Source organism: Mustela putorius, unplaced genomic scaffold (genome assembly GCF_011764305.1).
Source record: "Mustela putorius furo isolate JIRA1106 unplaced genomic scaffold, ASM1176430v1.1 tig00000095_pilon_pilon_pilon, whole genome shotgun sequence".
Classification (NCBI taxonomy): Eukaryota; Metazoa; Chordata; class Mammalia; order Carnivora; family Mustelidae; genus Mustela; species Mustela putorius.
In genome coordinates, this window is record NW_025421280.1 from 40284174 (window position 1) to 40311855 (window position 27682).

The 27682-nt window shown below is 65.8% G+C and overlaps 2 protein-coding genes and 1 long non-coding RNA gene across 7 annotated transcripts; 1 reads left to right on the forward strand and 2 right to left on the reverse strand.

Moving 5' to 3' along the window:
* Window positions 1-1815: 1815 nt before the first annotated feature.
* On the reverse strand, window positions 1816-4247 carry LOC123394384 (collagen alpha-1(I) chain-like). The gene is made up of 3 exons (XM_045088407.1): window positions 4118-4247; window positions 3075-4057; window positions 1816-2527 (listed from the first exon to the last, which is right to left on the reverse strand). The coding sequence occupies exons 1-3, from the start codon at window positions 4245-4247 to the stop codon at window positions 2297-2299; spliced, it is 1344 nt and encodes a 447-aa protein (XP_044944342.1). The 3' UTR covers window positions 1816-2296.
* REXO1 (RNA exonuclease 1 homolog) lies at window positions 4119-27682 on the forward strand. 5 transcript variants are annotated; one of them, XM_045087455.1, is made up of 16 exons: window positions 4119-4402; window positions 17722-19442; window positions 20142-20246; window positions 21010-21220; window positions 23146-23309; window positions 23615-23746; window positions 23844-23967; window positions 24588-24701; window positions 24846-24983; window positions 25107-25220; window positions 25345-25418; window positions 25608-25718; window positions 26084-26199; window positions 26296-26434; window positions 26597-26717; window positions 26795-27682. In XM_045087455.1, exons 1-16 carry the CDS (start codon window positions 4246-4248, stop codon window positions 26881-26883), a joined length of 3630 nt encoding a protein of 1209 aa, XP_044943390.1. In that variant the 5' UTR covers window positions 4119-4245; the 3' UTR covers window positions 26884-27682. The 5 variants fall into 5 exon arrangements, with proteins under 5 accessions (XP_044943390.1, XP_004778081.1, XP_004778082.1 ...); XM_004778024.3 differs by lacking the exon at window positions 4119-4402 and adding an exon at window positions 4632-5840; XM_004778025.3 differs by lacking the exon at window positions 4119-4402 and adding an exon at window positions 5854-6676.
* On the reverse strand, window positions 16207-22672 carry LOC106004251. Its single transcript, XR_001177182.2, has 3 exons — window positions 22311-22672; window positions 19718-19844; window positions 16207-16762 (listed from the first exon to the last, which is right to left on the reverse strand). It is a non-coding gene; the product is annotated as an uncharacterized LOC106004251 (long non-coding RNA).

Consider the following 27682-nt stretch of genomic DNA (forward strand, 5'->3'; position numbering starts at 1 on the left):
TTCAGGCACGGGCCTCTCCATCTTTCCAGGTGCAGGCCAGAATCCTTGGGGTCACCCTTGACCTTGAGCGTCTCTAACCACATCCATTCCATCCGGAAACCTCCCTGGAGCTCTAACTTCAAAGCACATCCAGCGTGGGCCCAGTTCCACCCCATCATTGGCCACCTGGACCACAGCAGGCGCCTCTACCCTGGTCTCCTTCCTGCCCCCTCTCCCAACGCCCCCACAGTCTGATGTGTCCCCTCTCCGTGGCCACCAGAGGGCGCCCATGAGCACCTGCCTCGCGTCCCACTCTGCTTACAGCCCTCTGGGGCTCCTCCGGGAAAAGCCCAAGTCTTCACTGATGTCTCCAGGGCCCTGCACTCCTCCCTCTCTCCCCCTTGCCTACCCTGCTCCAGCCGCGTGGACCTCCTCCCTGTTCCTCCAATCGGCCAACCCAGTGCTGCCCCAGGGCCTTTGCACTGGCTGTGCTTGCTGCCTGGAACGCCCTTCCCCCGCGTTACCTTCTGCTGAACGGCTCAACCCCCACGGTCCTCAGACGACTACAGGAACCACCTCTTATCAGACGCACGCCGTGCCCTCACCCCGCACTTGGATCGTGCTGTCTCCTTTCCTTATGTCTTCTTGTCTGTCTCCCACACCTGGAGCACCACCTCCACCAGGGGGATCTTCCCGCTGTTCACCGGTTCTTCTAGCGCTGTGTCTGGCACGTGATGGGCACTTGGTGAATATTTGCTAAATGGACGTCCAAGGCCCACCCGCGAGTGCGGATGGAGACTAGGTGAGCTTCACTTCACACACCTTGTCGGGCCACTCTCGGGGGCCTGCCTTTCTGATCTTGGTGATGACAGGTGTTGACGGACCCCCGTGTGAGGGGCCCAATGGCTGAGGTGAGGACAGCAGGAGGCTGGGAGGGGGCCATCCTGTGCTCACGGGGTCCGTGGCTATCAGCAGCTGCTGGACCTGGGGTGGCCAGTTGTTCATACGGCGGCTGTGGTGGGCAGTTGTGGGTGCATCTCCCCACGTTTTAAACATGGGCAACGGACACATTCACATCATTTGAAAAACTCCTACTCAAAACCCTGGGGCTCAAACACACACACGGAAAGCAACCACATGCGTGTCCAGAGCTGCACAGTTCACGAGGCACAGACGCCCTTCGACCTGTGGCCAGACACATGAAACCAACACACACACGCCTGCACTCAGCTGTAACCAGGAGCGAGGCACCCACGCGCTGCCCCGGGGACGGACCCCGAGCCCACGACGGACCTCGAGCCCACGAGGTGCACGGAGGCCACATGGGGTGTGACACGCCCAGACACGCTCCTCCACAGACAGGAAGGGGGCTGGGGGGGGTAGGGGGCGGGGGAGGGGAAGGATGACTGCTGATGGGGACGGGGTATCTCGTTGGCTTCAGAATATTCTGGAGTTAGGTAGAGGTGACGGCTGCGCAGAACAGTGAATGTACAAATATGCCCCTGAATTTTCACTTCCAAAATAATTATGAATAATTGATAATTATTGATAATAATATTAAGTAATCAATCACAGGCGCTCTCTGGTGGCGCCGGGGTGACCCAGTCAGTGGAGCATGTGACTCTTGATCTCAGGGTCATGGGTTCAAGCCCCACCGGGGGTACAAAGATCACTTAAAATCTTGGGGCGCCTGGGTGGCTCAGTGGGTTAAGCCGCTGCCTTCGGCTCAGGTCATGATCTCGGGGTCCTGGGATCGAGTCCCGCGTCGGGCTCTCTGCTCAGCAGGGAGTCTGCTTCTCTCTCTCTCTGCCTGCCTCTCTGCCTACTTGTGATCTCTCTGTCCAATAAAGAAATAAATAAATCTTTAAAAAAAAATCTTAAGAAAATAAAATGATTGATTCTGTTAACGGGACTTTCCCCTAAATAAAAAAGGAAAAAAAATCCACCAAGTGGACTCAAACAGAGGGGAGAGCCCCCCCCCTCCCCGGGCGCCCTGTTGGAGACGCCTCCATCTGCCTCTGCCATTTCTTGTTTTCATCACTAAAGTCTTACCCCAGGTGGGCGCATGAGATCCAGGTTTCTGCACACGCCGCCCCCCCCCCCACGAACGGAGGGCACGTTCACTCTTTCGCATTGCCCCACTTTACAGATACGCGTTGCAGATTCTGTGTCCGGCTGGGTTCTGACCCCGAGATCCTCGGGCTGAGGAGGGCGGAAAGTCAATAATGTCCCGACACTGTTGGGCACACGGGGAGGTGTGGGAGGCTGCCGTGGTGGACACCCCCAGGGACAGGGGGCTGTCAAGGGGAGAAATCCTTCACTGCTTCCGGCGCTCCAGCTCCCAGTCCCCTCCTGGTGTGCACAGCCTCCAGCTGTCTCCGGCCTGGACGCCTGGGTGGCTCCCTCGGCGGAGCGTCTGTCCTCGGCTCAGGTCCTGGCCACCAGCCCGGGTGCTGGGGTTGAGCCCCGCCTGGGACTCCCTGCTCGGTGGGAAGCCGGGTTCTCCCTCCGCACTCCCTCCGCACGTGCTCCCTCTCTCAGTAAGTCTCTGTCGAATAAATAAATAAAATCTGAAAAACAAAATTAGATTGTGTCGTCTGCAGAGTCATCTCGGACCCTTCCCATCCCAGCGGCCCTCCTGCCGTACTTCTTAATTAATGCGATTGTGGTAAAAATACGTAACATAAAACGTTGCATTTTTTTTTTAAAGGAATCTTATTTATTTGACAGAGCGATCACAAGTAGGCAGAGAGGCAGGCAGAGAGAGAGGAGGAAGCAGGCTCCCTGCCGAGCAGAGAGCCCGATGCGGGACTCGATCCCAGGACCCCGAGATCATGACACGAGCCGAAGGCAGCGGCCTAACCCACTGAGCCAGCGCACAGCGGCGTGAAGCACACTCACCCTGTCCTGTGACCACCCCCACCCTCCGGCTCCTGAACCTTCCATCTCCCCACGCGGAGACTCTGTCCCCACGAAGCACAGACTGCCCGCCCCTGCCCCCTCCTCTCCGTCTGCGTGGACGGGACTCCTCTGGGGCCCTCCTGGGAGTGGGGTCCTGCGGGACGGTCCTTCTGGGTCTGGCCGCTTTCGCTGACCCGTGTCCTCGGGGTCCCCCCGCGTGTGGCAGGGGTCAGGGTCCCTCCTCCGTCTGGGCAGTGACACTCCGTTGCGTGGACGTGCCGCATGGTGTCCACTCTTCTGGCGGCAGACGTGGGCTGTCCCGGCGGCCGCTCCGGGGAGTCCTGCGGCTGCGGGCAGGGGCGTGCGGGTCTCTCCTCAGGCGCCCGCTTTCCTCCCCGTCGGCCGCGCACGCAGGGGGGCCGCTGGCTCGTGCGGCGGCCGCACCCGGCACTTGCGGGGACCCGCCACGCCGCCCTCCAGAGCGGCCGCCCCAGCGCGGAGTCCCGCCGACACGCGAGGCTCGGCCCGACGACGCTGTGTTTTAAGGAACCCCGGAGCCCGCAGCGCGGACTCACGGCCCGGAGACCCAGCGTGGCCGGCGCTACGGCGGGGCCCGGCCGCGCCCCAGTCTCCCCGCGGGCCGCGGAGACGCGGGCCTGCCCCGCCCCCAGGCCGAGAGCCTCCCCCGTCCCGCCCGGGCCCCCGTTGGCGGGCTCCAGCGTGGCGCCCCGGGCGGGCCCCGGCGGCCGGCAGGCGCCCAGAGGGGCCCCGTGGGGCTGGGCATCGCGCTGCCCACGAGCAGGTGCGTTTAGGGGTGACCCGGGCGCGTTCCGGGGTCCCGGGAAGACGCGCCCGCAGGACTCGCCTCGTCCAGCAGGGGGCACTTCAGGGCAACGCGCTACTAAAACGCCAATTAAAAGCCAGGGACTGACCGCTGGGTCCTGAGAGATTTTTGTTCTTTTTCCCCCGATCAGGCGCGCCGTGGACAGCTCGGGCGCCGTCGGGGCCTCGGGCTCAAGATGGCTGTGCCGCCGCCTCGGAGGGCCGGGCGGCGGCGCCGGCGACGCTCCGGGAGGCTGCAGGCCGCGCCGCCCGCGTCCTCTGCACGTCCTCCCGCGGCCGCCGGTCCCAGCCCGCGCGCCCGCGCCGCGCCGCGCTCCCTCGAGCGCCCGCGTCTCTGGTCAGGCGCGCCGCGGGCAGCCGCTCCCGAGGTCCCTTGCGGCGGCGTCCCGGGGGCCTGCGGGGGCCTCGGAGCAAGATGGCGGCCGCGGGGTCCGGGAGGCGCGGGCGGCGGCGACCGCGGCGCCAGTGAGCGGCCCGGGGGCCCGGGCGGCTCCGGGCCGGGGTCCCGCTTCGGGACGGACCATGCTACGCTCCACCGGCTTCTTCCGGGCCATCGACTGCCCCTACTGGGCTGGGGCGCCCGGGGGGCCCTGCCGGCGGCCTTACTGCCACTTCCGGCACCGCGGGGCCCGGGGCCCCGGCGCGCTCGTCGGCGGCGGAGCGGCGGCCCCCGCAGCAGGTAATGCCCGAGCGGGGCTCGGCTCCCCGGCCCGGCCTAGACCCTGCGGCCGGCGCCGACCCGGCGCCCGGTTCTCGGCTCAGGCCGCGCTCCGCACGCCGGTGGGCGTCGGCTCCCGAGCCGGGCCCGGGACCACCGGGACCACCCGCCCCCGGGCCGGGTGCACGGCGCGCGCTGTCGGCGAGCCTGCGCTTCCGGGAGCGGGCGGGTCAGCCGGCCGGGGCCGTGCCCTCCCGGAGCCGCCGCGGGCGTGCGGTGGGCTAACGCGGGCCGAACGCCGAGCGCGGCCGGCACCGGTCGGCGGGCCCTGGGCTCCTGCCTCTCCTCGCGCCCGGGCTCCCCCAGCGCCGGGGGCTTGCGGCCGCGCCGCTCTGTGGCCGCGCCGCTCTCCGCCTCCGCGCCTCCGGCCGCGGCCCCTGCTGTCGCCAGTAGTGCCTCAGGAGGGTCTTGGGAGCCCCTACTGTGTGTCCGGCGCGACCGACGGGGAGGACGTGAAAGCCCGGGGACTGGGACGGGAGGGGAGGAGCTTCCGGGAGTCAATCACCTGCTTTCGGTTACGCGGAGGTGTCGGTGGACGGCACGTCGCAGCAGCGCGGTGATTGTCCTTGTCGCGGCGGGGCTTGCTGAAAGTGGGCACGACTCAGGCGGGCTTCTTGGAGGGCGGGTGCGGTTTGGGCTGAGACCGTCGGAACGGGGGCGTCGCAGGAGAGGCCAGAGAAAGGATGAAGTGCTGTCGTTGCTTCTGAGGGAAACCCAGGCTCCCACCGGTGACCTCTGTCCTTCAGGACTGGCTCCCCCTTTCCGTCAGACCGCGACCTCCTCGCCCCGCCCGTGTCGAGTTTCGTCTGTGTTTTCCCCGTGAGCAATGATTGCTGCGGCACCTTCCTCCAAGGAGGGGCGCACTGGCTGCGGTCGGATAACAGGCCTAGTTTTCCACTTGGTCAGGAAAGGGAAAGTAGGATTTTCTAATTGGTCAGTAAATGTGCTTGTCCGGCCAGCCCGATGCAGGGGCTCCTGGGTTCCACGCCCCTGGCCGGCACGGGGCGTGCAGAACGGGGGGGGGGGGGCGGGCTTCCAGTGTGGCCGCCAGGAGCCTGCTGTTGAGAAAACACACCCGTGCCCGCTGGTACCGTGGAATCCGCAGCTGCTACTCCCAGCTCCCGCGGGGCCGGCGGGCGGTGGGGGGGAGCACAAGCGAGTTGGCGCCCGGCTCGCCCGGTGAGGGTCTTCAGTCCGTGCACTTACCTGTTGGCACTGTGCATTGCACTTTGCAAAGAGTCCCCTGATTTCTGGGTTCCTGACCGTTTACTAAGCGTTGGGAGAGGACAGGACCACACCCCCATGCTGCTGACTTTCGACCTGGCCCCAGGTCCTCGACTTGCCTTCCAGCCGCCTGAACTCTGGGGTGGGAGTTCTCGCCTCCTGTGTTCTTCCCACGGTAAGTCGCTTTTTACGTTTCTTTCTGCCTCACAGGTGGCCAGTTGGTTTCTCAAAGGGAACCCGTTTGGTGATGTGTGCCCCGCTTGCCGTGGGGAAAGATGCAGCCGCCTGCCCCTTTCCCCAGTGGGTCTTCATTTTCCTTTGCAGGAAAGGAAAGGCCCGTTTCAGATAGAACGCTGCCTCCCCTGCAAGGGGCAGGGTCAGATCCCAGCTCAGCCTCTCTCTTGCTGTGGGGCCTCTGTTTCTTTCTCTGTGCCGTGCTGATGGGGCTGCTGCCTTCTGAAGAGGCCAGGGGAGAGTGGGTGCCTCATCCTTTCCCTGCCTTTCAGCTTCCCCTGCTCCAGATTTTGACAAGTTTCTTTCCGGCGGGAAGAGGCTGCAGCAGTCCAGGTGTGCGTGGTCCAAGCAGAGGTGCTCTGGCAAGGGTGGGCTGGGCCAGGTTTGCTTGGATTCATTTTTAAGCTCCAGAGCTGCTAAGGTGCTGGGTGGGAGCTGCCTGCAGGTGGGGTGTGGGGGTCCCTGTGAGGCCCAGCACCTCTGGTCTTGGGCCAGTGGGCGCTTGAGCCTTTCAGCGGAGTCTGAGTCCTGTGAGGGGGCTGGGCAGGGGGATCCTGTTGCTTCCGGCCCTGCAGCCCCAGCCCCACTGCCCACCCACCCGGTGTGGGCTTCAGGACTCCCACCTCCAAACTCGGGTGTGGCATTGCCCAGCTCTGGCAGCGCACACTCCGGCAGGCTCTCTAGAACTCTCAATGGTAGGGATGATTGTCCCCGTTTTACAGATGAGGAAACTGAGGCCCAGAGATGGGGAGCCACTCTCTCAGGTGCGCATGGCCGGTAAGTGGGAGATGGGATTGAGTCCGGGCGGTCAGGCCCTTGCCGCACTCATCACCTTCCTCCAGTGCCCGCCGCCCAGTACGTGTGTGTCCCTCACGCACAGCAGGGCCCCTCTGTGTGTCGGGCTCAGCGCTCGGCCCCGGGGCTGGCTGGGAACAGCAGTTCTGGGAAGGACAGAGCTGCAGGACTGGAGCACCGAGACCTGAGGACAGGCTGGAAGGCAGGTGTGGTCAGGGCCGTGTGTGTGTGTGTGTGTGTGTGTGTGTACACACAGCACTGCCCTGGTAGGGCCCTTTGTGGAGTGGAGAGAAGTCAGGCGGCGGAGGGTCGGAGCAGGAAAGGGGTGCTTCCCCGCAGAGGGCGGGATGTGTTTCCTCTGTGGGCTGACTTGGAGCTGGAGGGGTACAGCCATGGTCACAGACAGCCCCCAGGGGACAACGGCGCGGGGCAGGCCCGCCGACCCCACCACCCGTCAGCTGCTCCCTCTGGGGGCCGCGTGCCGGCGGGTTTCATGGGGGCCACTTCCCACCAGCATGTGCTGGTGTCTTCGGAGATGGGGGGGAAGGGCGTCCTGCTGCGTCCTGCGCTTCCTGGGCACAAGTGAAGGCGGGCGGCGGGGGGCAGGGGGACACGGGTAGGGGGACTTGTCTCTCCTGAACTGAGAAAGATCAGATCCTGAGAGGAAACCGCGCAGAGGGCAGCATCGCCTTTCGTGTCTGGAGGCCTGGCCAGGGTGTGCAGGGAGCCCGCGATGCCTTTGCTAGCGGGGGGCAGCGTGGCCTGGAGCCTGACCCATTGGGCCTCCGGCTTCGTCCGGGAGCTCTGAAGCTGGCTGGGGGAGAGTGGAAACTGGCCGTGGGGGCCAGTCGCGCTCTGGGTGGGGGGTGGGGGGATGGGCGTGGGAGGGCGTGTCCCGGGCGCCGGGAAGCACGGAGCAGCCTCCCCGGCCCCCACTTGCTCTGTGCGGGCAGTACCCCCTGCCTGGGTCGCGACAGCAGCGGGCGTTCCCGGTGTCTCGGTCACCCGCTGCTTCTCGCAGAGGCCACCTGACTCTTTTTAAGCTAAGTGCCCCCCCACCGCTCCCAAGGTGCGGCCGCCCCCAGGGACCCAGTCTTGCAGGCCTCCCCGAGGAGACGCTTCCGCTGGCGGTGGTCCTGCTGTCGGCTGGTTCTGGCTGTCGGCGGGGCTGGGCTCAGAGGCGAGGTCCTGGGCTTCCCAGAGCCCTGGATGCGCCTACGCCGGGCCTGGCCGGCCTCAAGGCCGCGGCGCTCCCGGCAGCCCCAGCGGGCAAAGCCCCCGCGTTCTCTGTTCAGAGCCTTTTCCTCACCACTCGGAGCAACGTCTGATTCGGAGTCATGTTCGTTTTAAAAACCTCGGGGGTCCTGAACAGTCGGAGGAAGGGGGCTTTGTGAGTCGCCCGCGGCAGACCCCTGCCCCACGGAAGAGGCCTTGGCGGCTCTTGTGCGTCGTGGTCCTGCCGCGCTGATGACCTTGGATTCTGTTTTCGGAGGCGAGAGGCCATCCTGGCGTCCTGCCGCTGGCAGCCCCTCGGAGGGCCTGAGACCTCCGCAAGTGGCCCTCTTCCCCTGACCTGGGAGAAGCCGCACACGTACCGCTGCTTTGGGGTTTTAAAGTGTTTTTCTCCACGCTAGCAGAGCTGTGGGGCTCCCCTGCGGTCCCGCCCCTGGGACGCTGGGCGCTGTCTGGGGAGGCTGCGCCTGGCACAGGGTGGGTGGGGGCTGGGGTTGCTGCTCAGTCCCCCACGGCGCCCCACGCGCCCCTCCCCCACACCCGCAGGTTGGTTTCGGGCTGGAGCGCTCTGCTGCCAGGTGAGCACGCGATGCCCGCTCGGCGCCCGGCCCGGGCAGGGGTGGCGGGCACAGCCTGCCGGGGTTTCGGTGGAGCAGGGGATGCACATGGTGCTTGAGCGTGCCCCACCCCGAGTCCTCCAGGGGCTCCGAGGAGAGGAACAGGCCCCTTGGCTGCAGCCGGGGCAGGGCAGTGCCACCGCAGGGAAGGCGGTCTGGCTTCACTTTCTGTTGTGCAAAGAGCCTGTCCTGGGGGGTGGCGGGGCGGGCCTGGCCCCCACTGGGTCAGCATCGCAGCCTGTGCCCCCGCTGGCCCTTCTGTAAAACGGGTAATGACTTGGGCCCTCTGTGGACAGTCGGTGTCGTGGGAACGTTCTTGTCTGCTTCGCCGTGCCCGCGCTCCCTCTGCACTCTGGGGCCTCTTGACAGAGCCACGCTTGGGGCTGCCACGGCGGGCCTGCGGGAGCCTTCAGCTCTCTGCTGGCCTGTGCAGGGGGGAGGCCGGGTGCTGTGGTCTGACGCACAGCAAGAGCCGGGTGCCGGGAAGGAAGCCAAGAGAGGGAAGAGGTGCCCGGGCCACTGAGGCTGGGAGCCCTTGGGGTGGACTGCAGGCCGGGGGTCCTGGAGGGTCTCCTAGCTCTGCTCCTCAGTGAGCTGTGCCCTCCGGAGTCTGTGCTGTGCTTGGCCGGTGCCTTTCGGGGGACCAGGTGTGTGTGCTCACCATCTGGGGGCCTGTGGCCTGGTGGCGTTTCCTAGCTAGAGGTTTTCTGGCAATGGTCGCGCCGAGGGCCTGGCCACAGCAGGCTGGCTGGGGGCAGGCCCAGGGGAGCTGCCTACCACTCGTGGCTTTCATTTGCTGGAGGAAAACGGGGTGGGCAGCTGCTGGGGGGCCCAGAACCCGGGCACCCTGAGGGTGGGGCTTGGCCATTGCACAAGCCATGCCTGGGCCTGGACCTGTGTTCACGCGCAGGTGCACTTGGGCCCTGCTGTCTTCTGGGTGTGTCTGAATTCATTGCGCACCTGTGGGACGGTGCAGGGTGGGGGGCATTCTGGAAGCCTAGGGTCGGTGTCCCCCGGCGCAGATGCGGCCCGGGGTCCAGGAGAGAGCGCCGTGGGCCCTGGGATTTGCAGACATCAGGCAAGTGTCCCCCAGCAGGTGATTCCTGAGCTGGGCTTTGGAGGATGAGTAGAAGTTTGCCTGGTGGCTGGGAGCAAGAACGGGGATGATCATCTAGGAGATTGGGGCTGGGAGACAGGGCAGTGGAAGGCCTGGAATGTTCTGTTGTGTGGTGTGGAGGGACTGAGGTGGGAGGGAAGGGGGCTCGTTGCTCTCTTGCATTTCCGCCACCTCCAGCGGCTCCGGCAGGGGTCCCTGACTTGTGATGGTCCTGAGGCTGCTATGGTCCGGCCAGTCCACCCCAGTCCTCCCCAGTCCAGCCCAGAGACGGTGATGGAGGGCTGTGCTCAGGGCCCGTTGACTTTCCTGTGTGGCTTCGGGGGGCTGTCTGTGCCGCAGGGACTGTCTCCTCCGGCCACCACAGGGGCCTGTGTCCAGGGGAGCGGGTGCTCTCAAGGCACGGGGCCCCCGGGCCCGCGGTCAGGATTTCCTTCACTCACTCGCTCGCTCACTCCACGAACCGGCCAGCTCACTTGCGACCTGGGTGTGGAGGGGAGCCAGGCCGTCAGTGTGTGGAGCGGCTGGACAAGGAGGGGGCAAGGCCCAGGAAGGGGACATGGGTGGCGTGTCCGAGTGCCACGGGACTACGTTCACTCCAGGTGCATCCTGGTCATTCTTGTCCCTGTGTGTCCTGGAGGCCAGATCCGTCCCCTCCCAGGTCATGGGCACACAAAACAGTTGTTTGTCCCGAGAGATCTGTGTCCCCTACCCTAGCACAGTGGGCCGGGGGACCCTCAAAGAGCAAGGATGGGGGTATACTGTTCCTGGAAGCCTTTTCTGGAGGACCGGAAAGCCCTGGGGCCTCCCTCGCCGTGCACCCGTGCCCCGGCATTGTACTGGGTCCCTGGGGAGGAGCACAGGCTTGTCTGAGCAACTGCGTCCCACCCGTTCTGCAGGGAGGATCCTGGAGGGCTGCCCGGAGGAGTTGTGGAGACAGAGGGCATCGGGCTCTGGGCAGGAATCTGGTCCTGTGTGAAGGAGGGGTGGGGGCTGGCCCACCTGGGAAACCTTCCCTCGTCCCCCCACCCCCCAGCACCCACGTGTGGGTCAAGTGATAAAAGGCACCGACGCTCGCGTGTGGCCTTGGGGCGTAGGCTCTTCTTGGGGGACACCTGCCCCCCCCCTCGGCTCCGCCGCCGGCCGTGAGAGGTGTGGCTTTCCTTCTCTCCGCCCCTGCTTCACCCTGAAGACGCTGTGGTGTCCCTGGGCCTCCGTCTTGGGGGAAGGTGACCCCCGGGACCCCACCCGCCACCACGTTTGCGGACTAGGAAATGTACCAGGGCCGGCGCGAGAGAACCCTCGATGTTTTCCGTGTCGGGACCGTGCCGGCGACTTGGTGGCCCTCATGCGCTGGTGATGAGGGCAGCAGAGGGCAGCACCCCTCTGGCTGCGCATATTTCCGAGCGCTCTTTGTGATTTCGTCCGGCCCTCGAGGCTTCCCTGTGGTTTTGCAGCGCAGCCAAGGTCCCCCCACGACCATGGTTCCCTGCCAGCAGGCTCCGTGCTGGGCCTTGGCTGCCCCCAGGCCACTCTCGTTCTGGTCCTCCTGGGATCAGGCCTCGGGGGGCGGGGTGGGGGGAGCTCCCTTGTGTGTGGTCCTTGATGGCCAGAGCGTGCCCAGTCGGGTGGTGGTCTCAGGGCTGCCTGGGGCCCTCTTTCTTTTCTTTCCGCTGGAGCCCTTGCACTTGCTTTCGGGGGGGGCGGCGGTTGGGTTGGGGGGGGCAGCGAGGGGAGGCTGTCCGGGGCTCGGAGCTTTGAGCTGGTGTGCGGAGCCGTCCAGCAGCAGCCTGCCCTGGAGGCAGAGGTGGACGCCAGGCCCTGCTCCCCTTGGCGCAGACCAGCCTCCTCATCAGGTGCATAGCAGGGCCCCCCCGTGTGCCCTCTTGAGCACCCCTTCTGTTGGCTGTCGCTCTTTTCTTCCTAGATGTCTGGGGTGCCCCAGGTGGCCCCAGAACTCCTCGCTCTGGATGGCCAGGTACTTTGACCCCCAGCTTCAGGCTCCTGCCCTGTCCGGTGGGCACTGGGATGTCCAGGAGTGGGGGGTGAAGGCATCCTACCCTGGGGTGGGTAGGAAGGTCGTCAGGAATACTGACTCTGGGCCCGGAGAGGAGTAGTGGTGGCGAGCCCCTCTGCGGCCCTGGGAGGGGGGCTACTCTGGCCCCTTTTGGGGGCTGGCCAGAAAAGCCCAAAGTGAGGGGTGGGTCTCAGACCTTCTGGGCCCCAGTTGGCCCTGCCCTGCATCCTAGCCCAGCCAGGGCTGGCGGGTAGCCAGTGCCCTACCACTGTGGCCTTACCAGGGTGTCCCCGCTGCCTCTAACGCAGCTCCTGGAGCCTGGGTGGCTTCAGTCTCTCTGCTGAGTAGCCCTGGCATTCTGCTTATCTCAGGGCTGTGGGGACAGTCTCTTCCCTGCGCCCTGCTGCCCCCGCACGGGGTCCCCAGGCTCTGGCTGCCCCGGGTTGGAGGCGAGTTGCGCTGGGGTCTTATCGGGGCTCGAAGCCCCGGCGGGACGGCGGTGCGGCTGTCCTTAGCCTTGTTGGACCTCGGGCCGCGTAGGAGGCGGCTGGGGCCACAGCCGGCCCTTCAGAAGGCCGACGAGGTCGGCTGGCAGCCGCAGGACTGCTTTCCGGGCGGGGAGGACCGAGGCTTTGGGGTCAGCCCTCTCGCCAGCTGCCTGAAGCTTAGGGAGCAGTCCGGCTCCGAGCCCCAGCCTCCTCATCTGTGGAATGGGCAGACGGGGGGCAGGACAATCTTGAGGGCGGGCCTGAGCGCCTCCTGGGGTTTATGGTGGGGCTTGGGGGCCTCCCCCAGTGGGGCCTCTGTGCTCGGCTGTCTTGTTAACCCCGCATGCCTCTGTAGGAGGGTGCTCCGTGTTTTCTAGAGCTGGGTGCGGTGGGCGCAGACGCACAGACGGGGCCCAGGATAGGGTGTCGCTCGGCAGAGGGGAGGTTGGGAGGGATCGGAGGCGGCTGCCCAGGACTCGGGAGGCAGCACTGCCCTGTCTGTGGCCCTCTCTGCCCCTCGTGGTCTGCACAGTGACTCTCGGCCGGCCCCATGTGGGCTCTCGCACTCAGGGAGCCATGGCCCTGGATGGTGGGGCTTTGGCTTTCTCTTGTGGGGCTGGGGAAGCCCACCTGCTGTCCAGCGTCCTGGAAGCCTGTTTCAGAAGCGGGCGGTCAGAGAGTGGCAGGACACCAGAGCTGGGGCGGGGAGGGCAGCTCTCTCTTCCGGCTGGGCAGGTCCTGGGGGGTGTGGGGCCTAGGTGGGCTGCGGTCTGGTGTGGGTATGGGAAGGGGTATTTGGCAAAAACAGTCTAGTTAATCTTGTTTACCAAGTGCGTGCTTACCCGGCGCAGACCCTCAAGGGAACCGCCCCTTGGCTTCCATCCAGATAAATCCCCTGAGAATTAGAAGGTGTGTCCAGGGCGCCCCACAGCCCTTCCTGACCTCTTGATGCCACCTACCCGAAGCCTTCCAACGTGCTCCCACGGGTCAGTGGGCAGTGCCCCAGGAACGCCCTGTAGCTTGTACAACATTTTCTTGGGGAGCTTCTCCAGTTCCTAGAGGTCCCCCGAGGTCCCGGCCCTCCGAAGCAGGGCAGGGCGGGGGACTAGATCCCAGGAAGGTCCCCTCCCCGAAGCCTTAGGTAACTTGGCTGGGGCTCAGTGGGCCGAACTCTGGGCCCCATGTGCTCACTTTGAAGCCTGAGGCTGTAACGGAGTTCTTGGCAGCTGTGCTCGAAGCTTCTAGACCTGCCTGGAGCCCCTTGGGCTGCTGACAGAGTCTCATAGTACCGGCTGGGAACCTGAGGCCCCAGGGGGGCCGGGGCTTGGCCTTGACCTCTGTAGGCCCACTGAGTGTGGTTTCTTCTGCTCTGTGGCTGGGCAGGCCGCCTCCGGCTGGGGCTGACAACAGCCCACGTGGGCAGGGCTTCGGGGACACGCACGTCAAGGGACTTGGAGCTTGGCCTGGGCTTAGCCAGGAGCTGTACCCGCTTCAGAGTCTAGCTCCTGGGACCCCTCCCCATCTGAGAGGCCAGGCTGCCTGGAAGCTCGTGGGGGTGGACCCAGTGCGGTTGCCCTTGGGATGCCTGATACAGGCTCCAACGCAAGAGACTAGACAGCCCACCTCCATGCCCCTTGACCTCAGGTCCCCCCACCCCCTAGTTAATGACGGGGTTCGTTAACGAGGCAGCCTTCGGGCCTCCGCAGACCCTTCTCTGTCCCTCCTGTGGGGTCTCGACCTAAGCACACCTCCGCTTGGGGGAAACCCTTCCGAACTGTGAGGTGGCCTGAGGTCTGAACTCTGATCTCAATTTCTTTGTTTCTGTTTTTTAATTTTTTAAAAAAAGATTTTATTTATTTGTTTGACAGACAGAGATCACAAAGAGGCAGAGAGGCAGGCAGAGAGAGAGGAGGAAGCAGGCTCCCTGCTGAGCAGAGAGCCCAATGTGGGGCTCGATCCCAGGACCCTGAGACCATGAGCTGAGCCGAAGGCAGAGGCTTTAACCCACTGAGCCACCCAGCGCCCCTGACCTCATGACTTTGAAACAGGGTTGAGGGGCTCCTGGCTGATGTGCATTTTTAAAATTAAAAAAAAATTTTTTAAAGATTTTATTTGGCGTGACTGGGTGGCTCAGTGCCTGCCTCTCTGCCTCCTTGTGATCTCTGTCTGTCAAATAAATAAATAAAATCTTTTTTAAAAAAAAGTTATATTAAAAAAAGATTTTATTTATTTATTTAACAGAGATCACACAAGCAGGGGGAGGGGCAGAGGGAGAAGCTCGGCGGGGAGCCCGACCACCACCTGAGCCGAAGGCGGCCGCCTCACCAACGGAGCCCCCCGGGTGCCCCGGATGTGCGTAGTGTTCGAAGCCCCTCTCCCTGGCAAGGGTAGGGAGAAGCCCACCCATTCATCTGTGACCAGCCCCGGGGGCCGTATTCCCATGAGGTGGGCTGGAGGCCCCCTTGAGATCCAGCAGTGCAGCGCCTCCGTGCAAGTGCCCAGTAAGTGCCCCCCAGCTTGTGGCCCACCGGGCCCCTCTCTGCTGGCAGCCAGGACTTCGGAGGGGAGGGCACTGCCTCCGTTCCTCAGGCAGTGTCGGGCCGGAGGGGGTCTCCCGTTGCTGCCTTTGGGCCGGTTGTGAGGGAGGGTCGGCTGGGAGGGCGGCCCTCTGCCTCTGACGGGGTGGCTGTGAGTCCTGCCCCCCGGATCCCCACCCCATGTCTGGGAGTTTCCGGCTGTGACGGGGGCACGAGCTGACCGCGCCCTGGCACCCCAGCTCCGGGACGGTGAGCGCTGACTTTCCTCCCTGTCTCGGACTCACAGTCCTGGTGTGTCCTTGGTGGTCTGAAGCATCACTTCCTTTCCTGTAACTACTACCCAGGCCGGGATTCCAGGTTAAACGCCAGGCAACAGGCCTACCACGGCCCCTTCCTCCCTCGGGCCCCAGGCAGCCCTGGCCCAGCCACAGGCCCCGCACAGCTCCCTCTTCCCACGGCTGGCGGCCAGCGGCGGGTTTCTGTTTCCAATGCTCTCTCGCTCAGTGATGTGGCTTGGAGTGTGCTGGGGCTGCGGGGGCGCCTCACCACGGCCTGGGTGCTTTAAGACCGCGGACTCATCCTCTGACGGCTCTGGAGGGCCAAGGTCCAGAGTCGGTCCCCAGGGCTAACTCCAGGGGTGGCCGGCGGGCCCCTTCCTGTGGCTCCAGGGGAGAAACCACTGCTACTTTCCAACCACAGGGCATGAGGTCTGGCTGGGTTTGCTTTCGGGGTGCTAGAGAGTCATCTGTGATTAGACTTTTTAAAAAGTTGTTTGAATATGGCTGGGACACAACACTACACTAGTTCCAGGCGGACAGCTGGGATGAGTGGTGAGTGATTTGCAAGGTTCATACGTGGGTCCTCGGGGGCTCAGTCGGTGAAGCGTCAGACTTTGACTCAGGTCGTGATCCCGGGGTCCTGGGACCGAGCCCCGCATCGGGCTCTCGCTGCCTCCTGCCTCCGCCTCCGCCTCCTGCTGCTCCCCCGGCTTCTGCGTGAACTCATGCTCTGCCAAATAGAATCTTTAGGAAGAAAAGAAAAGTTCATGTTGTTTTTTTTTTTTAATTTTAAAATTTCAGATAGGATGGGGTGCCTGGGTGGCTCAGTGGGTTAAAGCCTCTGCCTTCGGCTCGGGTCATGATCTCAGGGTCCTGGGATCGAGCCCCGCATCGGGCTCTCTGCTCAGCAGGGAGCCTGCTTCCTCCTCTTTCTCTGCCTGCCTCTCTGCCTGCTTGTGATCTCTGTCTGTCAAATAAATACATAAAATCTTTAAAAAAAAAAATTTCAGATAGGAGAGCGCGTGGGTGGCTCAGTGGGTTAAGCATCTGCCTTTGACTCGGGCTGTGATCCCGGGGACCTGGGATCGAGCCCCGCTTTGGGCTCCCTGCTCAGCGGGGATCTGCTGCTCCCGCTGCCCATTACCTCCCTTGTGCTCTCACTCGCTCCCTCTCTCAAATAAATAAAGTCTTCAAAGGAACATAAATAAAATTTCAGATAGGATTTCCTTTTTTTAAAAATTTTTATTTTTAAAGAGTTTATTGATGTGAGAGGGAGAATGAGCCAAGTCAGGATGGAGGGAGCGGGAGAAGCAATAAGCAGGCTCCCCGCAGAGGAGGAAGCCCGGTGCGGGAGCCCGGGTCAGGACCCGCGCCGGAGGCAGCCGCTCAGCTGACCCAGCCGCTCGGGCGCCGCTCCGCCGGCTCCCGGTGATGAACTCGGGATTCCGGAGTGCTCGCCCGCGCTGTGTTTGTGTGTCATCTCTTTCTGGGGACGTCGGGCTTGGTTGGCTCAGCCTTTATGTAGCTTCTGTGCTCCTGTCTGGGCGTGAGCGCGGCCCAGGAGCTTCCTGTACACAGCGGTGGTTTGCTTGTGCGGGGCTCGAGCACGGGGCCTGGAGCGCCGCGCGGGGCCCGGTTCTCTGTCCCGCAGCTGCTGGCGCCGGTGCGGACTCTTCACGTGTGAACCTCACAAGGTTGGGACCCCAGGTCGGCTCCGTGGGAAGACCGTGTGACCCCCAATGTTGGGGTCACGAGTTCAAGCTCCTGGTTGGCTGTGGAGGATACTAAAATAAACAATAATCGTAAACTTTTAAAAAACATTAAGAGGATGTAAGCTTGTGGTGCCTGGGGGGCTCAGTGGGTTAAAGCCTCTGCTTTTGGTTCAGGTCATGGTCTCAGGGTCCTCGGATCGAGCCCCGCATCGGGCTCTGTGCTCCGCGGGGACCTGCTTCCCCCGGCTCCTTCACCTGCCTCTCTGCCTACTTGTGATCTCTGTCAAATAAATAAAATCTTGGATGTAAACTTGGCTGCACCCCACTCGGTGTTCTCAGAATGTGATTTGAACATACCATGCTTTTTCTTTTTCCCATCACGGGACCGTGGCTTGGAGGGCATTCTTCTGCCTCACCTTTCCCTGAAAAGCATTGTGGGGCTCCCTAGCCGTGAGCGGCCTTGTTCTCCGGGCATCTGCAGGGAGCCCTACAGGTGACCCTTCCAGGGTGGCCCTCGGCTCCCCCTCCCCCAGGCCCTAACTCTGGGGAGCTGTGCACGTCCTGCCCCCACGCCGGCTGGGTCTGTGCCCTGCCTGCTGGCCGGCCCTGCGCTGCGGGAGGAAGTACCTGCTACGGCTTCACCCTGGGCCAGGCCCGCGGACTCGCCTCCGCACCCCAGCTCCCGGATGGCACTTGTCCGGTCCGTCTCCTCCCTCGTGCCTGTTCCACGACCTTTTCCGAGAGGTCTGTGGACCAAGCGGCCGTACCTCTGGGGCCCAGTTCTGCTTCCTCACTCCGCCTGCCTGCTGATGGGGGTGGGGGGCACTCTGGAGCCTTTGGCCTGTTGGCAGAGCCTCTCTGGGGGTTTGCCGGAGGCCCAGCCCCCCAGTAGGTCCTGGTTCTGTGCTGGTTCGTGGCCCTTCGCTGTGGCGTCAGGGCTGAGGCACGGACCGGGGCAGTGGCCGGCGTGGGCTCGTGCCGCGCTGCCGGAGCGGCCACTCACGGCTCTCTCCTCCCGCTTCCCCTTTCAGGGCTCGGTTATGATCCGTACAACCCCGAGCTGCCCAAGCCCCCCGTGCAGAGGGAGAATGGAGCGCTGGGCCGGGGGGACGAGCCCCGCTCGGACATCCTGGAACTGGAGCTGGTCAACCAGGCCATCGAGGCCGTGCGCTCGGAGGTAGAGCTCGAGCAGCGGAGGTACCAAGAGCTCCTGGAGACGGCCCGCGAACACAGCTCCACTGAGGCCCCCGCCGTGGCGCCCCGTGGCCCTGCCACTTGCCCCACCGCCGGCCTGGACGAGGATGCCTTCCCACTGTCCTTTGATTACAACCCTGGTGGCCGCCGCAGCCTGTTGGGCCCTGATGCCAGCTACCAGCCCAGTCCTCTGGCCGCTGCCACCGAGCCAGGTAGCAAGTACTCCCTGGCCTCTCTGGGTCGGGCGCAGGGCCGAGGTGGGGGGGGCGGTGGCACCCTGGAGTACGTCCCCAAGGCTGTGAGCCAGCCCCAGCGACACGGCCGCCCCGTCCCCAGCAGCAAGTACGTGCTGGACGACTCCAAGCCGTCCACGGACCTGGAGTATGACCCACTGTCCAACTTCTCCGCCCGGCTGCTCAGCAGGGCCAGCTCCAAGGACGACAGGGCCCCCAAAAGGCCCAGGGGCTCCCGGGGCAGTGAGCCCTACACACCTGCCCTCAAGAAGCCCTGCGACCCCTTTGCCGGCTGCGATGCCAGGTTTTCAGACTCCGATGACGATGCCGCCGCGACTCCGGCCGTTGTGCCTATCACCACCAGCCCCCCGAGAGCTCAGGCGGGCCCTGAGAGCAAGGCGCCTGGGCAGTCAGGCTCCAGGGAGGGCCAGGACGCCGAGGAGGGCGGCCCGCGGGAGACCAAGGAGATGGCGGTGCAGTATGACGTGGAGGACCTCGGGCAGCCCCCCAAGGACCCTGGGGGGACGCCCGTGGCCAAGCCCAGCTCTCCGGCCAGGGCCTCCCAGGAGCCCAGTGGCTCCAAGCAGGGAAGACCCAAGAAGAAGAGTGGGGCAGCGGCCGTCCCCAGCCACAAGGACGGCATCCGGAAGAAGGACAAGGGCGGAGGCGGAGCGCGCGGGAGGCCGGCCGGGAAGCCCTGTGCAGACCGGAAGGGCCCGCAGGCTGGCGGCCCCCGGCATAGGACCGAGCCGCCTGAAGGGACCAAGAAAAAGCCATCTTCGGCCACCCTGGTGGCCAGCTCAGGGAAAAGCCGGCCTGACCGTGGGGGTGTCCCCCAGCTGCCGAACAGGACCGGCGGGAAGACCGCGTCGGGCAAGCTGGCGGAGCGGAAGGCCCGCTCCCTGGACGAGGGGCCCCCCCGGGACGCCCCGAAGCTGCAGAAGCGGGCCCTGAGCCACGCAGACCTCTTCGGGGATGAGAGCGAGGATGAGGGCCCGGGACCCGCGGCGCCCCCCGCCGCCCCGCCCCGCCTCAGCTCCACCTCCGACTCGGACTCGGACTCGGACTCCGACAGCAGCCTGGGCGGCTCGGCCGCTCGGGGCCCGCGCAAGCGCCTCAAGGCCCCCCCGCCCACCAGGCCTGCCCCTGCCTCTCCCTCCTCGTGCTCCTCATCCTCGTCCTCCTCGGGGCCGGGCGGGGGTGTGGACTACTCCGCCCTGGAGAAGGAGGTCGACTTTGACTCGGACCCCATGGAGGAGTGTCTGCGCATCTTCAACGAGTCCACCAGCGTCAAGACGGAGGACAGGGGCCGGCTGGCCCGGCAGGTGAGCCTCCTCCCTCCGGGGGCCTGCCCACTGCCGCCCTTCCCCGCCCCCCGCCTTGTCCACTGGGAGCAGGCTTAAGGCCACCCAGCAGGCTCCCGGGGCGGCGTTCTGAGATGCACAGAGACCAGGCTGGGCTGGGCTGTGTGTCACTCACCTCTCCCTCCCTCTCCTCCGTCCCCCAAACCCGACCTGGCCCCCGCCTTTCTGGGTTGGCTGGCACGTGTCCCCGTGCCGGCCGCCAGGGGGAGCTTGCTTTCCGCAAAGCTGAAACTCACAGCTTCTGGGAGGGTGGTGAGGTTCCGTTAGGGCCGCCCCGTCTTCTCCTGCCCTGCTGTGCTTACAGACCTTTGAGGTGGTGCCCCGTAGATTTCTCTGCCTGGTGCCTGTGTTTCTGGGCTGCCCCTGTGAGTGGGCGAGGGAGGGGAGCAGGAGGTAGTGGTCTGGGCTGGAGACCCTTTTGGCCAAGGCCCGCGTCACCCTTGGGCTGTGGTATGTCTGCCGACGATGTGCTGGGGAACCTGTTTCCTCCCCTATGAACCAGCAGGGCTTGGAGGTGAGGGCCCCACGTTGTATCTCAAGCCCTGGGAGCCCCTCCCTTGAGTGCGTCACTGCCTCCACCCCCCCGCCCCCACCCCCAATCCCGAGGTCTGGGAGCTGAGGTGGGGTGGAGCCTCGCTGAGGGCCGGGTATGTGTTTCAGACCCCCAAGGAAGAGAAGACCGAAGACAAGGGGCATTCGGGGCTGACCACTCTGTTCCCCGGGCAGAAGAGGAGGATTTCTCATCTCTCCAAGCCAGGCAAGGAGGTGAGCACCTGCTTCTGGGTGCTGAGCGGAGGTCGGCAGGACAGAGGAGGCCCGTGTGCAGACGCCACATCCCTGTGTTCCCCCGCTGGCGGGTGGCACAGGGCAGGGAGGGGGACGTGACGGGTGGCCCTGGAGTGGCCCTCCTCCAGTGGGGTCACACAGTCCAGCCTGGTGCTGGCTGGGGGATGTGCTGTGTGATCCCAGAGAAGTGGCCCCACCTTTCTGAGCCCTGGTTTCCGCCATGAAGACAGGAGCGGGTGCTGGTGGCTAAGGCGAGCCAGCCGGCGGGAGGACGGGGCAGAGGCTGGGGCTCCAGGCCGGGAACCTGGGAGCTCCTGCGGAGTCCGTCCCTGGGCGGAGTCCGTCCCTGGGCCCCTCCCCGGGTGAAGCCGGAGACTGGAGAGGACTGGAGCCAGCGGCATTGGACGGGCGCGGGGACCCCCCCCACGAGTGGGTGTGCCTGTTATCAGGGCCAGAGGCACGGCCTGGGCATTTTGAAGGCAGAAGCCAAGCGGGCAGGGCCACAAGGTGATCCGCTCCGGGACAGCTCGGAGACATGAATTTGAGGCCTAACATGCTGAGCTCCTTGGTTCCCGCCTGGGTATTGAACGGCTCAGAAGAAGGCCCCAGGGTCGCCGGCTGCACCCAGGCCCCGGAGCCCGCGCCTTCCTGCCCTTGGCCGTGCCGCCAGGTGTTCGCCCCGCGCAATCTTGTCTGGGTGCCCCCAGCCTACAGCCGCTCCCTGGGGTTTGTCGTCACCCAGGCGGAGCCCGTGAGGAGAGGCCCAGCTCCCCCCGCCCGGCCTCCCACCGCCCAGGAGGTGTGCTATCGGCGGGCCCAGCAGGCCCAGAGGGACTCCGCCAGCTGGCTGCAGGCCCCCCAGCAGCCAGCGGAGAAGCCCTCCTCCGTCCACATCTCAGCCCCTGGCGAGAAGAGGAGGATCGCGCACGTCCCCAACCCCCGCCTGGCTGCCGGTGAGTCCCAGGGCACAGTGGCTCTGCGCCGTGGGAGGGGCCCAAGGCTCCGCTCCTCCGCTTCTGGTGGCCTTGAGCAGGGCCCAGCAGGGGCCTCAGTGTGCTTCCCTGGGAGATGGGGATAAAGGTCTCTCCGACAGTTAGCAGTCAGGCGTGATGATGCGCCCAGTGGCCCTGGGCCTTTCCTGGCTTTGGTGCTGGTAGAGGGTCTGAGGGCTGCCTGCCTCCCATCCCTTGTCGGCTCACAGACCCAGAGCCTCCCTCTGAGGCCCCGAGCCAGAGGTCTCCCTGGGATTCTCCCTCTGTCCCTGGTCTGTGTGTCCTTGCCTCCCCCGGGCTTCTCGGGTATCAGAGGCCGCGAGCCTCCTGGGGGCCGGTCTGCGTGTGGCACTGGGCCCTAGACGGCCATGCCAGGAACAGGGAGCTGGCCGCGGGGTTGTGTGTGTGGTGTGACTGGAGGCTCTCCCCTGGTCTGGAGGCCTTGGGGGCAGTCTGGTCCTGTCCCCTGCTCTGCGGGGTGCGCTCCGCGCTCAGGAAGCCGGGTTACGGCTCTGTGGTCGCACGGGCGGGACGCTCAGTGGGTGTCTCTGGTTCAGCGGTGTCTGGAGGGGCCTCAGGGGGCCTTGTCCAGATGCGGAGTGCGCTTCTCAGGGGGAGGCCCTTGCTGTCTGACCGACTCCTCGGGGGATTCCCTCGCTGCTGGTTCCGACACCCCCTTGAGGAACCGAGCCCAAGGGCGGCCCCGCGAGGTGGTTCTATGAACACAGGTACCCGTAGCCACCCCTGCCTCTCCCTGGTTCCTGGAACCTTCTTCAGGATAAGCTGAGCGCGTTCTGATCCGCCCCCACCCTGAGCTCCCCCGTTAGGACCCAATGGTGAGAGCTATTGGCTGAAGGTCTGTAGCTGCGGCCAAGGGCAAGGGCCCTGAACCATGAGAGGCCCGGGCGGCGGCTCTCAAACCCACAGCTGCTGCCCGCGGCCGAGCTGCGCAGTTGGTCCTGGCACGTGGGCCTGGCCATGCGCGCTGGGGGCAGGGGGCCTGGCATTCGGAGGCACGGGGGGCGCCTCCCTGAGTGGCAGTGGGACCCACCTGAGGTCTTGGGAGTCCTGCCTGGTGCCGGCTTTCCTTTTGTCACAAGCCCGCGTGCCCCTGCGGCGTTTCTGTCTCAGTGAACCCGAGAGCAGACTTGCCGACCCTGAGAAGTGCGTGTTCTCCGCTCAAGTTGGCAGAGGCAGACCCTGCTGTGGGATGGGCCACAGCCGGCTGGTGCTGCCAGCGTCCTTCCCGAGAGCCCGGGCCCCGGGCCCCCTGCTGTCCTCATGTCCCCATTCTGTCGCGGCTGGGCCCGGGAGCAGGGCTGGTCCGAGGCCCCGAGCACACGCACGCCCGCACCATCTGCCTGCAGCCCTCGGAAATGGCCCCGCAGGCGGGTGCCCCCCTCCGTGGGTGGGGGGGCGGGAGACTGTTTGGTTTGTGACCTCATCAAAGGGAGCAGCAGAACACACAGGCGGCGGCGGGCAGGCCCGCTGGTCACAGTGACCGGGCCGGGGGTGTCCCATACCCTCTGGTCCTCCGCCCAGGAGTCAGGGCCTGTCCCCCTCATAGTCAGCGCCTCGGAGTCGGGGGCCGGAACATGTGGCAGAGGCTCCCCGCGTGGCCTGCCACTCGCCAGACCCCCCCGGCGGCGACGTCGCCTGAGCCGGCCTCCAGAGCCTCGTTAGCGTTCCCCCCTTCTCGATGGACTTGCCCGGACGCAGATAGAGCCTAATGTCCTTCCACAGCCCGTGCCCCGCAGCCCGGCCCTTCCCCCTGTGCTCCGAGATGCACGTCCTGCTGGCGCTGAAGGACCGCGGCTGCCTGGTGCTCTGCAGCTCGGTGATGGGCGTGCTGTCCTCCTGCGCTCACGCCCCCTGTGCCCCGCCAGCCCCCACAGGTGCCAAGAGGGCCCTCGCCGCCAGCAGCAGCCAGCCTCCCGATGGCCCCGAGCCGGGCAGCCAGCCCCTGAAGGCGCGCACGTTGTCAGGCATGGCGTCCAAGACCACCACCACCATCACCCCCAAGCGCGTCGCCCACAGCCCGTCTTTACAGGTGAGTGTGCCTCTGTCTGCCCTGCGGGAGCCTCCCCCCGCCCTCTGCCTGGTTCAGAGACACTGAGCAGGGGGTGCGGCGCAGGTGCCCTGTGCCCCGCCCTCACCTGGCCTCAGTCTCCCCCCTCGTCCACACTGCCAGCGTCATCTGTTGGCACGGCGAACCAGCGGCCACCCTCCTGGTCACCGGAGCCCAGAGGGTCCGTCAGGGTCCACTGCGTGTGCGACGCCCTGGGGATTCCAAGAAATGCGTCAGAGGACCAGGCGGGGACATGCCACCTCCCGACAGATCTGTGTCTTCCCTAGAGTTTAAAGAAGCCCATTATCCCGAAAGAGTTTGGGGGCAAAGTCCCCACGGTCATCCGCCAACGGTATCTCAACCTGTTCATTGAGGAGTGCCTCAAGTTCTGCTCCTCAAACCAGGAAGCCATAGAGAAGGTGCGCGAGCCTGGCAGGGAGCCAGGGCCGGGGCCGAGGGGCGGCTGCTGGGCCTCAAGCCCGGGAGCCCAGGCCTGAGCTGTGTGTCCGTGGCCAGGCGCTGAACGAGGAGAAGGTGGCCTACGACCGCAGCCCCAGCAAGAACATCTACCTGAACGTGGCCGTGAACACACTGAAGAAGCTGCGGGGCCTGGTCCCCAGCTCCGCGCCCGGGCTCACCAGTAGGTCGGGTCGGGCCGGGCGGCTGGGCGCTTGCGTCTGCAAGGGTCAGGCTTGCGCCTGCAGCGCGGGACCCAGGGCCGGGGTGTGGGACGCCGGCTGGCTCTCTGCCGCCCGGAGCACCAGACACCGTCCCTGGAGAGGCCGTGGGAGGAGCCGGTGGCGGGTGCAGCTCTGGGCAGCGGGTTTCTGGGGAGGCGGCCGGGGCCGCGGGCCCGCACCACCGCGTCTCCTTGCTGTTGACAGCCCTCTGCAGCGAGCGGCTCTGGGCTGAGGGCCCCGCTGGTGGGCGGCCTCTTCAGGGGCGAAGCCGGGCCTGCTGTGTGGGTCAGCTCTGGGAGCCCCCCTGCCTCTCGGAGGCACATTAAGCCATCCGTGTGCTCGCTTCCCTGCTCCTCCGCCCCCCACAGCTCCCCCTGCACAGGGTGGGTCCACGGAGCCTCTGGAGGCCCGTAGGTCTCCCCTGTCCCCTAGGACTGCCACCAGCAGCTGGTCCCCGAGTTAAGGTGGGGCAGGATGGCTGCCCCCAGGTCATGGGCAGTCAGGCCTTTCCTGACAGGCCCCCCGGAGGATGGGGTGCACTCGGGAGTCCAAGCCCAGTTTGCCCTGCCCCCACCTACAGAAACCAGTGGCCGGAGGCTTGTGTCCCATGAGATGGTGCTGGGGGGCAAATTGGCCACCAAGACCAGCTTCTCGCTCAGCCGCCCGAGCAGCCCCCGAGTGGAGGACCTGAAAGGTGAGCCCAGTCCCACCCGCGGCCCCACCAGGCCGTCCCGGGCGCTCAGCCGCGGCCACGGCGCCCGCCAGGCCCGCCCCTGCTCACCTGCCTGGCCCTCCCCGGCCTTGCTATGGGCTGACCACCGGTCCCGGCCGTCCCCAGGGGCCGCCCTGTATGGCCGTCTCAAGGAGTATCTGCTCACCGAGGACCAGCTCAAAGAGAATGGCTACCCCTTCCCTCACCCCGAGCGGCCGGGGGGGGCCGTCCTCTTCACGGCCGAGGAGAAGAAGCCCAAGGACTGTGAGTGGCTCCAAGCAGTGGTGCCGGGGCTGGATGGGGGCGGCGGGCGGAGCGGCCTCTGGGCGGAGGGGCAGTCGGGGGCCTGACGCCTGCACCTAGCCCCCACCCCTGCCCGCCCCGCAGCGTCCTGCCGGATCTGCTGCCGGTGTGGCACCGAGTACCTCGTGTCTGCGTCCGGCCGCTGCGTGCGTGAGGAGGAGTGCTACTACCACTGGGGGCGGCTCCGCCGGAACCGGGGTGAGACCCCCAAGAAGGAGGCTAGAGATGCCCGGGCCTGTTGGGGGTCCCCATCGTGCGCACGTGGAGGAGGCGCATGCTGGGCTGCCCGCGGGCCCGGCCCTGACTGCCACCTCTCTTCCAGTGGCCGGCGGCTGGGAGACCCAGTACACATGCTGCTCAGCCGCCATCGGCTCCACTGGCTGTCAGGTCGCCAAGGTAGGACTCGCGGCCCCCGCTCGGTGCTCTCCCTGTGGGGAGCGGCCTCGGCCTGGCTGGAAATGAGGGGCAGCCCGCGCCGGAGCCCTGACCCCCTTTCCTGTCCTTTGACCCGTGTGCCTCTGACGGCGGCCTTGGAAAGAGCGGGGCGTCCGCCGCCCTCAGCGGCCTTCCCCCCGCCGCCCGCAGCAACACGTGCAGGACGGCCGGAAGGAGAACCTCGAAGGCTTTGTCAAGACTTTCGATAAAGAACTTTCGGAAGACGCTCACCCCGGGATCTTCGCCCTCGACTGTGAAATGGTGAGTTGCGCGTGCTCGGTCGCCTGGCGCCCGCGTCTGCAGCCTGAAGCCGGCGTGGGTCTCAGGACAGAGCAGGTGAGGGGAAGAGCGTGGCCTGCGGCGGGTGCCGTCTCCCTGGTGGCTCGGGCGTGGAGAGCGGGCGTTTCCCACACCGCCACGGAGCGGCTCTGGCCTCGGCCCTCGGCTCGCCCCAGGTGCGCGGAGCGGCGCCGCCATACCCCGGGCCTGGCGTGCAGGGGGCTGCCGGGGCTTCGTGAGGGCACCCTGGGTTCTCGACGGCTCAGGCTCCCAGAGCAGCCCCGGGAGCTCCCCCGGGGGGCGGGGCGGGGCGGGCGCGTTGTCATACGAGCCTCCCGGCTGCGCAGTCCTACACCACGTATGGCCTGGAGCTGACGCGCGTCACGGTAGTGGACACAGACATGCACGTGGTGTACGACACCTTCGTCAAGCCGGACAACGAGATCGTGGACTACAACACCAGGTGAGGCCCCGCTGCCCCGCCCCCCTCCGCGCCCCTGGCTTGGGAAGCCCGGAACCCTCCGTCGCTACCCTCAGGCCCCAACTCTGCCCGCTGCAGGTTTTCAGGGGTGACGGCGGCCGACCTCGCCGACACGAGCATCTCGCTCCGGGACGTCCAGGCCGTCCTGCTGAGCATGTTCAGTGCCGACACCGTTCTCATCGGACACAGCCTGGAGAGCGACCTGCTGGCCCTGAAGGTACTGTCCGCCCCGGGCCGCGCTCGCCAAGGGTCTGGGAGGGTAGCTGGGGCTGTCCTGGGCCCCGGGCGCTCAGCACGGTGGGGGGTGGCGGCTGGGCGGTCCTGTGGGGCCCCTTCCTGCCCGGGCCCCCGTGGAGTGTGCCCGACCGCCTGCCCACAGGTCATCCACAGCACTGTGGTGGACACGTCCGTGCTCTTCCCGCACCGCCTGGGCCTCCCGTACAAGCGCTCCCTGCGGAACCTCATGGCCGACTACCTCAGACAGATCATCCAGGACAATGGTGAGCTGGCGGGCGGTGGGGGGCGGGCCGAGCCGGGGGGCGCCCACCCTGACGCACCGCTCCCCCGTGCCCCACAGTGGACGGGCACAGCTCCAGCGAGGACGCCAGCGCCTGCATGCACCTGGTCATCTGGAAGATCCGAGAAGACGCCAAGACCAAGCGGTGACCGCTGCCGCCCGCCCGCCTTCCCCGCGGCCCCGGCCCGGCCCGGCCTCTGCCCCAGCCTCTTCCAAAACAGTGCAATAAATCTCGAGAGCTAACCCTGTCCACGTCGCCAAGACATGGCAACAGAGAGAGCGGGACGAGCCGGCGGCACGAGAGCCCCGCACGGAGACCACCTGGAGCCCTGCCCCCCACCCGGCCCCCTGCGCCGCCCCTGCCTTCTGTCCTCTGAGACTGCTGCTGACTCCCCGAGGAGGCCGGACAGACGTTCCCCGCTCCCCCCGGCCCCTGGGCCTGCTGCGTCCCTGGCAGCCAGGCCTCCTGGCTCTCCGGCCGGGCAGGCTTTTCGTGGGTGTGTTTGAGACAGGGGTTTTTTTATTTTGTATTGTTATTTTTATTATTTGTAACTTAAACCTGGCGACTCGCACAGTTGTCTTTTCCCTACCCGGAGAAGCAAGACCCTGGTGCTGCCTTCCCTGTTGGGGGAGGGGGAGAAGTTGGGGGGCCGGGAGCCAACAAGCTGGCACTTGGGCACCCACCAGGACCAAGAGTCCAGCCTGGCCTGGGCCGGACGGGTGGGAACTGGACTCCATGACCTCTGGGAACCAAGCCAGCCCCCACCCCCCGCCACTCCCCCCCAGGGCCTTGCCTTCCGGGCCACTTCAGGGCGCCTCAGCCTCTGGACCCTGTCTTCCGGCCGAAGCCTCCCCCTCCCCGGGGGCTGTCTGTAAAGGCCTGCAGCCTCCCCAGCCCTTCTTCCCCAACCCGAGGCAGGGACAGAATAAATGTTTGTATGGATTTTA

Excerpts from the sequence above, each read along its gene's own strand:
- REXO1 (XM_045087455.1), top strand. The coding sequence starts at position 4,246 with ATGCTACGCTCCACCGGCTTCTTCCGGGCCATCGACTGCCCCTACTGG. Across the intron at positions 20,247-21,009 it reads TCTCCAAGCCAGGCAAGGAG|GCGGAGCCCGTGAGGAGAGG; the intron begins GTGAGCACCTGC and ends GTCGTCACCCAG. Across the intron at positions 26,200-26,295 it reads ATCGTGGACTACAACACCAG|GTTTTCAGGGGTGACGGCGG; the intron begins GTGAGGCCCCGC and ends TGCCCGCTGCAG.
- LOC123394384 (XM_045088407.1), bottom strand. The coding sequence starts at position 4,247 with ATGGTCCGTCCCGAAGCGGGACCCCGGCCCGGAGCCGCCCGGGCCCCC. Across the intron at positions 4,058-4,117 it reads TTGCTCCGAGGCCCCCGCAG|AGACGCGGGCGCTCGAGGGA; the intron begins GCCCCCGGGACG and ends GCGCCTGACCAG. Across the intron at positions 2,528-3,074 it reads GGGGGACCCCGAGGACACGG|AGACTTACTGAGAGAGGGAG; the intron begins GTCAGCGAAAGC and ends TTTATTCGACAG.